The 14592-nt window shown below is 41.8% G+C and overlaps 1 protein-coding gene across 1 annotated transcript in view; it reads right to left on the bottom strand.

Annotated features, from left to right (window-relative positions):
* LMO7 (LIM domain 7) overlaps positions 1-14592 on the bottom strand; it is a 205145-nt gene that overhangs the window by 121549 nt on the left and 69004 nt on the right. The window contains 2 exon segments of the mRNA XM_075852339.1: positions 8642-8711; positions 8979-9049. Of these exon segments, the coding sequence (XP_075708454.1) occupies positions 8642-8711; positions 8979-9049 (141 nt within the window).

Genomic DNA, 14592 nt, shown 5'->3' with positions numbered 1-14592 from the left:
TTTAAAATCCGGCAAACCTGCCCCCCCCTCCTTTTTCGGCCGACTAAGGACAGCAAAACGAACACGAGGCTTAGAGGAGCCCCAGACAAATTTAGTTATGGCCCTATGCAGAATTTGGAAGAAGCTCGTTGGAATCATGATAGGGACGGTTTGGAATATGTAAAGGAATTTGGGTAAAATTTCCATTTTTACCGCGTTAATGCGCCCAAACCACGATATGCGATTCCCACCATACGCCATTAAATCCTTCAAGGTGCGCTGCAGAATGGGTGTGTAATTCAAAGCGAACAGATCCGACTGGTGTGTGGGAATTTGCACCCCCAGGTATTTTAGAGATGTAGATTGCCATTTGAACGGGAAAACCCGAGCGAGATAGGTGGCTAAGGTATTATCGAGAGATATATTCAATGCCTCCGATTTGGAATAGTTGACTTTGAAATTGCTCACATGGCCAAAACGCTTGAATTCCCCGGTCAAAGATGGCAAGGAAACCATGGGAGTCGTAATGTACACAAGGAGATCATCGGCATACAATGCTAGTTTGTGGTGTTTTGCGCCAACACAGACGCCATTAACATTAGGGTTGTTCCGCAGTGCCACGGCCAGGTGTTCCATGACCAAAACATATAGTAAAGGTGAGAGTGGGCACCCTTGTCTTGTGCCATTAGAGATATGCAAAGAGTCAGATAACAACCCATTAACTCGAACCCTGGCCGTAGGCCCATGATATAATGCCATAATCCTATCCACCATAATGGCGCCAAGGCCAACCTGTGTCAGGACACTGCGGAGAAACACCCAATGTACCCTGTCAAATGCTTTTTCTGCATCGACCGAAAGTAAACACATCGGTATCTTATGGGATTGGCAGTATGATGTTAAAAGGAGGGTCTTGTTAGTGTTGTCCCGTGCTTCTCTGCCGCGCACAAACCCCACCTGGTCATCTGTGACCAAATCTGGTAAGAGAGGCGAGAGTCGAGAGGCCAGTAACTTCGCAAAAATCTTAACATCTACATATATCAATGATATGGGCCGGAAGTTTGCGCATGCCGTCGGATCTTTGCCCGGTTTTGGTAAAAGGGTAATATGAGCCTCAAGGGACTGGGGTGCAAAGGGACACGAGGAAGACACTTAAAAACTTTCGTCAAGAACGGAGCCAGAATTTATTATTAAACCCATCGGGTCCTGGACTTTTGCCCAAGGGGGAATCCCCAATAGCACACTCCACCTCTGTTTCCAAAAAATCCTCCTCGAGTCCCAAAGCCTCCCCGCCCCCCAATGATGGCAGCGCAGTGTCATGTACATACCGGTCTATTTTATCACGTAACGCCTCCGCCTGCATATCCTGAAAATGGCCTTTAAGATTGTATAATGTCGAGTAATACTGTCTGAAGCAGTCGGTGATCCCCACCGGATCATGAACCTCAACGCCCGAGGGAGAAGTAATTTTAGGGATATACGACGCCTGGGTGCGAGGATGTAGTATCCGTGCTAGAGACCTGCCACATTTATCTGCAAATTCGTACGAGTGTTTTCTCATCCGGTCCCTGAATCGAGCGTGTGACTGGTCTATCAGAGAACGCAAGGATTCTCTCGCTGCAGTAAGTTCCGCAAATATCTGCGAGGAAAGCACTCGTTTATGGCGGGATTCAAGGTCCCGTATCTGAGCAAGGAGCCGCGTAATGGCTACCCCTTTTTCCCGCTTCAACCGAGCCCCATGTTGGATCAGGACTCCCCTGACTACACACTTTAGCGCCTCCCACTGTAATGGTAATGGGGTAGTGTCACGTGTGTGTACCTCAAAAAAAACGTTAAGTGAGTCCTTAAGGGCTGACACACACACGGAGTCCCCCAATAAATTATCGTTAAGTTTCCAAGATTGGAAATTGGGTACTGAACTAGGAAACGTAAGTGTCAGAAATACAGGGGCATGATCCGACCAAAGCATAGGGCCCACCTCAGAAATAGGATGCCAGGTAAGCAAATGGTGGCTAATGAGAAAGGCATCCAGTCTACTATACATATTGTGTAGCGGGGAGAAGTGTATTCTCTTACCTGAGGATGAAGAATCCTCCACACGTCAATCAATTGCATGGAATGAATCACAGTTTTCAAGGCTCCCAAGTGGGACTTCGGTACCGCAGACCTGCCTGAGGAGGTGTCAAGCCTAGAATCGAACGTCAGGTTAAAGTCACCGCCCACAATCAAAACTCCCTCCGTGAACTCTTACAATTTCCGCAAATACCCACAACACACTCACGCCTGATCCTGATTGGGGAGGTACATATTAACCAAGGTGAACAGCTTATTCCGAATGGACAATTTAAGAAACACATACCGACCACCCGGGTCAACCAGAACGTCTACCAGTTTATGAGAGAGTGACTTGTGTATACAAATACTAGCGCACTTGGATTCCGGGTTGGCACTGTGGAACCATACTGGATAATAGCGATTTGTAAACTGTGGAGTGTGGCCCACCTGAAAATGAGTCTCCTGTAAAAACAGGATATTTACCCGTTCTTTGTGCATGTTATACAATATCTGCGACCGTTTTTCCGGGATATTAAGCCCTCTAGCATTAAAGGTACAGACTTTCAACTGCGCCATTTCCAACGCACGTATGTCTAGTAAATCAAGAAATGTGCTACAACAATGAAGAGAAGGACAAGACAGACAAGGAAGGGAGACACGACAACAAGGACAAACAAGCGGGTGAAACAAGCACCCACTCCTTGATCTAATCAAGGAGAAACAATCCAATATACACCGGATATAACCAGTGAAATCCTAAGAGGAGGAGTGTCAGGACAAGGTCTAGCCAGCGCCCCGCACTCCCCAACCCAGCAAATTTTATATAGTAAATAACGATATAACACAAAAGGAAAACCAAGGCACTTAGTGCTTTACCCAAAAATAATTAAATAATAATTAAATAAGGAGTTACATTGTTAGTAGGGCCTTAAAGAAACCCCGGCAGCGAACACCCCTGAATACATTGATTGTCAGCATAAATGTACAAACAGGTTAGCAATAAAGAAAAATAATAAGAAAAAATACATTCACAATTGTGGCATATTAACGGCAATCGACCGCTATTAGTGACCACCAGGTCTCCAACAGCAATCACCTGTGAAACATAATGCAGACCCACTCAGTAATGACCATATGTAACTCCGAATATAATTGCTTCAGCTGATAAATGCAATAACCATTGTAATTAAACTCCGACAGCTGGCTGCAATTAAGAGACATTAAAAGGGCATCACATCGGCTCCGCAGGACGCCCATCATGACGCCTCATAGGAGAAGCAGGAGAACGACCTCGCCTGCGTGACCGTGGACGCGGCGGCGGGATGGGAACATACGGCCAATCCGGGAGAGAGACTCTAGGCAAACGGAGAGCATCACAGAAATCTGGAACGTCTCCCGGGTCACGAACACTCAGCAGTGCCCCGTTCCTGCGAACCTGCAACTGAAAGGGGTGACCCCAGGAATAGGAGATCTCATGTTCTCTCAAGACGTCCAGTAAAGGACGTAGCACCCGGCGCTTGTCCAGAGTCTTTCTATGTTTTTTCAGAAAAAAAGTAGATTTTCATCTTCACACACAAATTCAAATAAATTTTGCAAAACAACTTTGGGGTCAAAATGCTAACTATACCACTAGAAAGATTCCTTGAGGGGTGCAGTTTCCAAAATGGGGTCACTTTTTCTCTGTTTTTAATGTATCGGCAGCACAAGAACTCTTCAAACCTGACATGGTGCCTAATATATATTCTAAAAAAAGGAGGCCCCAAAATCCCCTAGGTGCTCCTTTGCTTCTGAGGCCTGTGCTTCAGTCCGTTAGCACACTAGGGCCACATGTGGGATATTTCTAAAAATTGCAGTATCTGGGCAATAACTATTCAGTTGCATTTCTTGGGAAAAACCTTCTGTGTTACTGAAAAAAATGGATTACATAAGAATTTTGGCAAAAAATGAAATTTGTAAATTTCACCTGTAGTTTGCTTTAATTCCTCTGAAATGCCTAAAGGGTTAAAACACTTTCTGAATGCTGTTTTGAATACTCTGAGGGGTGCAGTTTTAAAAATGGGTTAATTTATGGTGACTTTCTAATATATAAGGCCCCTAAACTAACTTCAGAACTGAACTGGTCCCTGAAAAAATAGCCTTTTGAAATTTTCTTGAAAATATGAGAAATTGCTGCTAAAGTTCTAAGCCTTGTAACGTCCTAGAAAAATAAAAGAATGTTCCAAAAACGATGCAAATATAAAGTAGACATATGGAAAATATAAACTAGTAAGTATTTTGTGTGGTATTACTATCTGTCTTCCAAGCAAATAGATTTAAATTTCGAAAAATTGTAATTTTTGCAAATTCTCTCTAAATTGAGGTTTTTCACAATTAAATATTGAATTTATCGACCAAATTTTTTTCACTAACAAAGTACAATATGTCACGAGAAAACAATCTCAGAATCGCTTGGATAGGTAAAAGCATTCCAGAGTTATTACCACATAAAGTGACACGTCAGATTTGAAAAATCGGCTTCGTCCTGAAGGCCAAAACAGGCTCAGTCCTGAAGGGGTTAATCCCAACTGGGCGTGTTTATCCTTTTGACCAAGTGGGCGTTGTGGAGAGAAGTGTATGACGCTGACCAATCAGCGTCATACACTTCTCTCCATTCATTTACTCTGCACGTAGTGATCCTGCGTTGTTCACTATGTGCAGTCACATACACACACATTAAACGTTACTGAAGTGTCCTGACAGTGAATAGACATCACTTCCAGCCTGGACGGGATGTCTATTCACAATCCCGACACTTCACTAACGTTTGCGTGGGACTTACAGCACAGCACATCGAGATCACGGTGTGCTGTCATTTACAGCGTGATCTCGCGAGATTGCTGTGCTGTAAGTCCCATACAAACATTACCGAAGTGTCGGGATTGTGAATAGACATCCCGTCCAGAGCAGATACCCTAATCCTGTGAACCAGAGCGTGAGAGGAAGGAGAAAAGGTCCCAACCGGGGTGTTTTTTTTTAGCCAGGAATCACCCCATCTCAAACTAACTTCTATGAGACAGGAGGGACATATAGGGTTTCGAACTACATCTGTACATCACGGTGATGACTCACAAGTGATCAATTTATCTTCACGGACACAAAAGTCAAGAAATTTACATTCTGAAGAAGGGTCTATCTTTTGTTCCCACTAACAAATTCAACTTGTTCCCATGGGTTAAGGACCCGAATTTGTTTGCACGAAAGTTAAAATGGAAACATTTTTTAGAACACATGACAAACGACAGTGTCTGGAACTGGGCATTCTGGAAGAAGACCTACCAAACCTTAAATTATTGGAGGGTTTGTGGGAGGAGAGTCACAGGGAAGGAAAGGGTCCCTTCCCTGAACTGAAGGTCCCCTCAACTAAATTTGCACCCCTGAGTGACACTACCCCCATTGATGTGTTTCTTAAGGTGGTTGAGGAGGAGCTTAGATCACTGAAGCGATCTGGGGGATGTCATTTTAACACAACTAAGGGTGAGATGGCAGGCTTACAATCTCTTGAAAGTGATGACACCATTATAATTAAGCCCTCAGATAAGGGCAGTAATATCGTAGTGATGGATAGAATTCAATATAGCAGAATGTGCCTTCGTTTATTAGGCGACCACAACTGCTATAGATTGCTTACGGGTAATCCCACCACGATTTTCAGTAATTAGCTTAAAAGGTATCTTGGGTCCTGCTAAATCCCTTAACCTGATCAGCGAGAGAGAAATTACATTTATGCTGACTGACTATCCTCAATGTGTGACCTTTTATGGTCTCCCTAAAATACACAAGGGGGTTACCCTTCTCAAGGGTCGCCCAATTGTGTCAGGAATAGACAGCCTGTCCCAGAATGCCAGTTTGTACCTTGACCAGATCCTCAGACCGTTTGTAGTCATGCTCCCTTCCTATGTGAGGGAAACTATGGACGCTCTGAGGAAACTTGAAGACATACGTTGTGATCAGGATGTTCTACTGGCCTCACTGGACGTTGAGGCCTTATATAGTTCCATCCCTCATGATCAGGGTTGTAGAGCCATGGAATATTTCCTCAAGGGGAAAGGAGAACAATACCAGCCTCACAATGAGTTCGTCATTTTATTACTGAGGTTTATCCTGGAGCATAATTTCTTTTTATTTGATCAAAAGATCTTCCACCAGCTCAGGGGTGTGGAAGATGGAGAGTCCATGTGCCCCTACATACGCCAATTTATACCTGGGGTGGTGGGAGAAGGAAACTCTTCAGTGAAAGAATGGAAAAATGGTCATCATGTATCTTACTGTGGATTAGATTCATAGATGACATGCTGATCCTGTGGACAGGAACAAAAGGTGACTTTGAAGAGTTTGTTGCTACTCTCAAGGTTACCGACTTTATTGTTTACATTGGAAATCAACGAGAATAAGATTACATTTCTCGATGTGATGATTTCCAAGACAGAATCTGGAGCTATTCACACAAATGTGTATCAGAAAAAGACTCCCACAAACAGCCTTCTACGATGGTAAAGCTGGCATCCCATTACCCTCAGGCGGGGGATACCCAAGGGCCAGTACCTTAGGATGCGTCGTAATTGTTCGACCATCTCGGACTTTAAAACCTCTGCACGGGAATTGGAGTGGAGATTTAGACGTAGGAGCTACCCCAGGGGAGTCTTAAAAAAGAGGTACCAAAATGCTCTTGGCTGTAACCGAAATGACCTGCTCAATCCCAAACCAAAAGAAAACGCAAGAAGAAGCTATCCGGATCATAGGGACTTTGGATTCGGCTAATAATGAGATCAGAGAAACTTTACAACGTTACTGGGGATCCTACAAACCAACCCAGATGTGGGTGATTTGGTGGGAAATTCTCCGCTGATCACATATAGAAGAAATGTCAAAAACTGGCTTGTACATAGCAATCTTGATCCACAGACAAAACCGACTACTTGGCTGAATAGTGGACATAAGGGAACCTACAGATGTGGCACTTGTAGGGCATGTGAATTTATCCTCTGTAGTAAAAATTTCAAAAGTTTAAAGACTGGGAAGGTTTTTGAGAATAGGTCGTATATTAACTGCAAAACAAAGGGCCTTGTCTATCTGATTACTTTTGGCTGCCAGCTACAGTATGTTGGTAAAATGAAAAGGGAATTCAGGAGAATTATTTGTTATCATATAGGTGATATTAGGAGGAAAGATGATACCCTGGTGTCACGCCATGTATGGGAATATCACAAGGGGGATGGTATGACCCTTAAGTTTTAAGGTGTGGAGTATATTAGACCTACAGTAAGAGGAGGGAATTTGGACAAAAAGATCCTGCAGAAGGAGGCACAGTGGATCTTCCGAATGCAGACTGTTAATCCATCCGGTCTGAATGAACAAATCTCCTACTCCTATTTTCTGTGAGGGTATCTTCTCCTACGTAGTATCTAGTACATCTTGGATAGATGGTCTTCTCTGCCTGGTTGCCCTGGGTGAGGTGTCATTTACATTGCTGGCCCCCAATCTATGTTTTCCCATCCGACCCCCTTCTACATCATAAGTTTATATTCCATCTTGATGGTGAACAATAAGTTTGTGGCCTCCTTCTGAGTAGAGTCATTTACAGAGGGTGCTGGGGATTTAATACTCATATGCATTTCATGGGCTATGACTTTTGATACGGAATGTTTTTACGTTCCAATCTGCTGTCTTTATCTCTATCCTAATGTACAGGATGACGAAATTGCAGTTCTATATTAAAACTTACCTGCTGTGTTGATTCTGACGGTGTTCTATAATCCGCTTCGGGATCCCCAGTGTTACTATGGACGCTTTGTAGTCTGGTATTTGCCTATTGGCTGTACAACGGAGGCTGGCGGCCAACTGAGACGTCAGAGATGACGTGTCAAATACGGATTGGCGGTTGGCTTTGATGACATCAGAGTGGGAGGGCCTAAGGCTTTATAGGGTCGGCGTTTCGCCGGCACCACTGCGGCCATTATATCAGAGTCGTGCACACAACGGGAAGCTGGTCTAGCACGAAAAACAGTGCTAACCAGCATGTAACAAAATTCAATATATAATCCCCGATGACGTATCCCTAAAATACGTGATACTGAAACGTGCAGGATTAATTTGCAGCAGATGGTCCAGTGTATCAGTTATTTTATAAGGAGAGATCGTGGTCTATGGGTGGGTTCACTATCTATCACCCATAGACTTCTCACACTTTGACCATTTGCTTGTGCCTGCATTTAGATACTTAGGGTTTTAAGGGCCAATTTTAGGAATTATACTATTAAAATAAATTTAATCGTTCTCTTCAGGCAGTGACTTTAGAATTCAATTGAACAGAATATACTATCAGTGTGTAAATTGACCTATCACACAGGCAGGAGATAAAACACCAGTAGAATGGTCATGTGACTGTATGTGAGACAAGTTTACAGAGACATTACAGCCACAGACAGTACATTAGTAAGTGACTAATCTTACTGCAGTTAAACCATTTGCGCACAATCTTTAAAGGTTGGAAAATTCCTTTAAAAAAAAGGGACACGGATGGCTTTAGTGCAATTTAAAAAAAATTAAATTACAATTTCAGAATACTTACCAAGCCAGCAATAGGTGTGGAGAGTCTGTTGATCTTTTTAATAATTCCGGGCTTGATCTTGTTAACTAAGCTAATTAAAATAAAAAACAAAAACAATGCATTACATTTTTATGCAATACTACTATTTTTTTTTCCATTGGTGTGGCTCACAGCATCAAATGGCCGTCACTTCTGCAGGGTGTGCTGGTCCAGGTAAGATGGTCTACATACTTCTTAAAGGCTTGGTTTTCAACATACATTACTAATTTTATTACCGATGGTAGGGATTTAGAATATACACACCCTGCTTTTTTTCTTCAACCACCACGTAACTAGTGTAAAAGCCTGTGATACTTACTCACTCAAGAGAACTCCATTTTCGAGAGCAGAGCGGAAATCCTGGTCCCCAAAACCTTTACCAGTCAGTTCCTAGAATACATACATTTTTTTATATAATTTAGGTTTTAAAGATTAGTTATTTAAATATTTATTGGAAATATTAACCTTGACTAAATTGTAAGATTTGCTGAAATCGTGGTATACGTGCCTGTTATATATCAGTTGCTGATGTATTAACTAGTGAGAAAGTCCCATTTGAAATCATTTAAAATTTTAGAACGAAAAAATATATAAAAAAGTACACATTTCTTTCCAATAAAATTATAAGAAAATGATTGTTAAGACCGTGTTGGGATAAGGATTATGTAATACAATGCAATACACACCGTATAGAAGGTGCAATATATCATATTTGGCTTTTTTCTATTGAGTGAATTATTGTATTACAAAACAAAAAGTTAAAAAAGGGTTATTCCCATCTCAGTGATGCCAAATTGCTAGGACTGCCATCACACTCTGATCGCTGGGTCTCATGAGAATTAAGGGGCCGCTGCGGCGCTTTAGCACTACTTCCCCTTCAAAAGTTTTCCATGAACAGCAGCGCTCCTGGGTTTTAGCTGGTTTAGCAGACCCAAAAGGTCAGACCCCTACCGATCAGAAAGTGATGTCATATCCTAATGATATCAATTCTTATGATATGCTATCACTTTATAATTTGAGAAAAGCTCTTTAAAGACGTCCTGCACTTTTACATGACTGGTTTACCCCACAATTGTACAAAACATTTGGCAAAATATTTGCCCGTTGTTCTTCAGGCCTTTAACACTATATTCCAGGGTTGCCACTTCCCGCCCAAAGCTCTACAAGCCCAAATAACTGTTGCCTAAACCCGGCAAAAGATCCTAGCGGGTGCAGAAACTTCAGGCCAATATTCTCTCTACTTCACATAGGTGTGAAACTGTACGCCAAAATCATAGGCTTGCGACTGCAGCCATTTATTTCTATCCTAATCAACAGGGAACAGGTGGGTTTTGTCCCAGGGCGGGAAGAACGGGATACCATTAATACAATTTCTTTAATTGCGAAAGCGTGCACATCTGGGACCCCCCTCTGCCTGCTGTCTGCAGACATGGAGAAAGCCTTTGATCGGGTCAGCTGGGGGTTCCTAGAGGCGATCCTTTGCACAATCGGCCTGGGCTCACGTATGCTGCAATATATTATGGGACTATCCGCTCCTTTCAAATGGGACAAGGTAGGGATGTCCCTTGTCCCCCTTTTTATATCTTTTGGCGATGGAGCCCTTAGCCGATACCTTACGTGTTAACACCTCCATACATAGGAAAACCACGGGAACCATTACTCCCTAATGGTCACTGTTTACAGATGACCTGTTACTTTAAGCGTCCTCACCATGAAAGTCCTTCTCTTCGATCGTGCAGGAATTTGAAAATTACAGCAAACAGCTTCATACTACTCCTGATCCAGGACAGTCCCTAGACCGACCTCTGACCATAGTCGGCATAAGAATTAATGTGTTGAAAATGGACATTCTGCCCCGCTCATTATACCTGTATCAAACTCTCCGATTAAAACCTCCTAAATGCTTTTTTCCTTCAATTACAGAGACTAACAATCTTTTGTGTGGGGAAACTTTAGACCGAGACGGACTTGAGACAGGTTGCATGGCAGAATAGGTCTCCCTGGTTTTATTTTATATCATAGAGCTACCATTATAGCACTTGTGTTTTGAGCACAATTCTGTCTATAATTATGACGGAGAACTAGACCACATTTTATTAGCAATCAACGTAGAAATTCAGGAAATTCTACTTAAGTCCCAATTACACAGGCTAATAATCAGGAACAAGCGGTTGTAAGAACACCAGTTTAGCAAATTATTAGCCTGTGAAAACAGGCCAACGATAAGCAGACAAACGAGGAAGCGCTCAATCATCGGTTAATCATACTGTTTGTGCAGCCTTTTAAATCTACCAGTGCAAACAGGTGATGTGCTGCTGACAAAGATGTAAACTGATGGGGACCGAATTGTATTGACAGTCTGTCCCAATACAGCAGCATCAGCCCGTGTAGAAGGGGCCAATTAGCACCAATTGACATGTTATATTGTAGATTGGATCTAGTCACAGCAGAAATCCGCCTGTGTAAAAACTTGCCCTTAGACCTTATTCACACGACAGGGTTTCCCAGCCGTGTGACGGCCATTCATAAAACGGCCATCACTCGGCCACAGTAGAAACAATAGATCTCTAATGGTGCTATTCACACGACCAATTTGATGGCTCGGGAAAGCCGGCTGTCAAAAAATGGGACATGCCCCATTTTCGTCCGTTCTCCCGGCCCCCATAGAAGTCTATGGAACCGGGCAATACACGGCCATCACTGGAATGTGTCCCGAGTGACAGCCGTGTCTACCGTCGCTCGCTCTCCTTCTCCTCACAGTGCGAAGTGCATGTGAGAAGGAAAAGAAGACAGCTGTGGCACCATTTTTAGAAGGAAGCATCCATGCATCTTTAATCCTGGACAAACCCTTTAAATTAACATACCTTAACATTAGCTTTGGTGATTTTGTAAAGATATGTGAATGTACACAAAGCCATAAATATTTAAGTAAAAGTTCAAGAGCCAAAGCAGTGCCGAGCTTTTTCTCACTTTGAAGTCTCAATCAGATGACCACAGGGCAGCGATTAGCCAATGAATGCGAAAACGCTAGTTTGTCAGCTGATCCCACCTTTAATGTGGCCTGAAAAATGGTCGCATGTCAGCAGCACATATCCCCAATGCAAAATGTATGGGGACGAATAATCGTATTAACGATCGGATGTCCCCATAAATGCCACCATTGCTCCGTTTCATTGGAGAAAACAAGTCTCGATCGACATGCTGTATTGTCGATCATCCCTTTTTTAAGAGGTGGAATATATATATGTGTGTACGCAAGGACCTTTAGACACAGCATGGAGCGATTTTTCTTTACTATCCGATTCCTACTAGAAGAAAAACCAAAAACCTGTATGAAATTTAATGCATATAAAAAGGACCAATAGGGTCCCAAGTCCCTGAGCGCCATATTACAGTTCCATACAACTCTGAAGTTGTACAGGGTCATAATACATTCATGTGCTCGAAGTCTAAAAGTTTGAAGACTTTGCGATTTGTCAATGATCGTTCATATCTTTGGTTGCATATGAACTAAAATAGACACAGTAACAATAAGTAGACATTCTTACTACTGTCGGATCTAGGAGCATCCAGGGTATGAAACCAGAGTTAAATAAAATATTTCAGTCTTATTTGGGGACTTTTTTTTTTTTTTTTAATAGAGCCAACTATTAAGTCAGAGACAAGCTGCAATTTGGGTTATTAATATACTTATTAAAATAAAACACTTAGTGGCAATAACAAATGAAGGTGGGGCAATGGAAGGATTGAAATGAATGTGAATTGTGAAACTATTTACATTGCCTTCTTATCTAATCCTGGAGGGCGTTGTACTTCTTACCTTCACATGACAGCAAAAGGAAGGGTGGTGTATGGGCATTACAGTAGGTGGGAAAAAAATATATATTGTCCAACACGTCAACAGCCAACCCCCCCTGTAAAACAATCAAATGATCCCCTTCTGAGAGGAAGAGCAAAACAGAGTTAAAAGAATGATGAAGTCTTAAGTATTTAAAACACTGCACCATGGTCAGATGCCATACACACAAATATGTCATGAAGACACTGATTCACAATGTCTTGTCATCCATCCTACTCATTACTTCCTGCAGGGTGTGAATGTCACAGGTATGCAGTCTGGTTAGGCCACATTACTGTATGCCAACACATGATCGAGGATGGCAAGTACAACAATTTGACCACTGTATAAATAATTACAGTAGTTGGTGTTATGGCAGGTTATATTAAAAATCTTAAGTACATGAAGAAACTAGTATTACATTATAGTATACAGTATTAAGTTCAATTAAAAAGAAAGAAGCAGCGCATACCCAGTTAGAACCTTTAAAAGCAAGTGCATCGCCATACCAGGACAACCTGTAACAATTTCTGGGGGGTGTGTCTCCAGTGGCACAAGCTGGGCACGACATTTGCCACTGAAATGACATATCTAGGGAAAAATTGACATTTTTACTTTGCACCATCCGCAGCACATTCATTTATAGAAAAGACCTGTTTGGGGAAAATGCCCTGAGGGGTGAAGTTTCCAAAATTGGGTCACTTCTCATGGGTTTCTTTTATGATTTCACATCAGAGCCCTGCAATTGTGAACCAATAATTTGTCAATCGCCAAATTGGGCTTGAATTTCGCATGGTACTCTCTTACTCCTGAGCCCTATCCAATGTCAACGCAAAAGATTAGAACCACAAATATTTAGAGAGCGGTCTATTCATGGTGGCACAAGCCGGGCACCACATACTGGCATATCTATGGAAAAATTGACATTTTCTCTCCACAACATAGAGTGTACACTAGTTCCAGAATACACCAGCGGGGTTAACATGCTCACTGAACCCCTAGGTGAATACCTTGAGGGGTATAGTTTCCAAAATGAGGTCAATTCTGTTGGGTTTCCACTGTTTTAGTCCCACAGGGGCCTTGCAAATGACATGGCGCCAAGAAACCAAATCGAGCAAAATCTGTACCCCAAATGGCGCTCCTTCCCTTCTGAGCCCTACCAAATGCCCAAATAGCAGTTTATGACCACATATGGGGTATTTCATTACCCTGGAGACATGGCTTTACAAATCTTGGGGGACTTTTTCTTTACTTCCTTGTGGAAATTGTTTTTGATTTTTTGTTTTTTTTTTAGCTAAAAACATCTTATTGGAAAAAAAAAAATTTTAAACTATCATGCCCAAATTCCAATAAAATCTATGAAACACCTATGGGGAGAAAATGCTCACTACACCCCTAGATGAATTCCTTGCGAGATGTAGTTTCCAAAAGGTTTGTTTTTTGGGGGCGTTTCCTTTGTTTTGGCATCACAAGACCTCTTCAAAACGGGCATGGTGCCTAAAATATATTCTAATAAAAAGGCCCCGAAATTCTCTAGGTGCTCCTGTGCTAAAAGGCTGAAGCACACTAGGGCCACATGTGGGATATTTCTAAAAAATTGCAGAAACTGGGCAATAAATATTGAATTGCATTTTTTTGGTAAAACCGGTGTAACAGAAAAAATAAAGATTAAAAATTAATTTCTACAACAAAAAAAATTTAATTGTAAAATTTCACCCCTAATTTTTTTTAATTCTTGTGAAACACCTAAAGGGTTAAGAAACTTTCTAAATGCGGTTTTGAATACTTTGAGGGGTGCAGTTTTTACGGTGAGGCGATTTATGGGGGTTTGAAAAATATAGGCCCCTCAAAGCCACTTCACAACTGAACTGGTTCCTTTAAAAATAGCCTTTTGAAATTTTTTTGAAAACTTAAGAAATTTCTGCTAAAGTTCTAAGCCTTGTAACGTCAGACAAACAAAAGGATGTTCAAAAAAAACTATGCAAATCTAAAGTAGACATATGGGAAATCTTCATTAGCAACTATTGTGTGGTATAACTATCTGTCTTACAAGCAGATATTTACATTTTTAAAAATTGAATTTCACTAAATTTGC

The sequence above is a fragment of the Rhinoderma darwinii genome, chromosome 2 (genome assembly GCF_050947455.1).
Source record: "Rhinoderma darwinii isolate aRhiDar2 chromosome 2, aRhiDar2.hap1, whole genome shotgun sequence".
NCBI lineage: Eukaryota > Metazoa > Chordata > Amphibia > Anura > Rhinodermatidae > Rhinoderma > Rhinoderma darwinii.
Note: the sequence above shows the minus strand (reverse complement) of the source record. Positions and strands in the feature narration are given on the sequence as shown.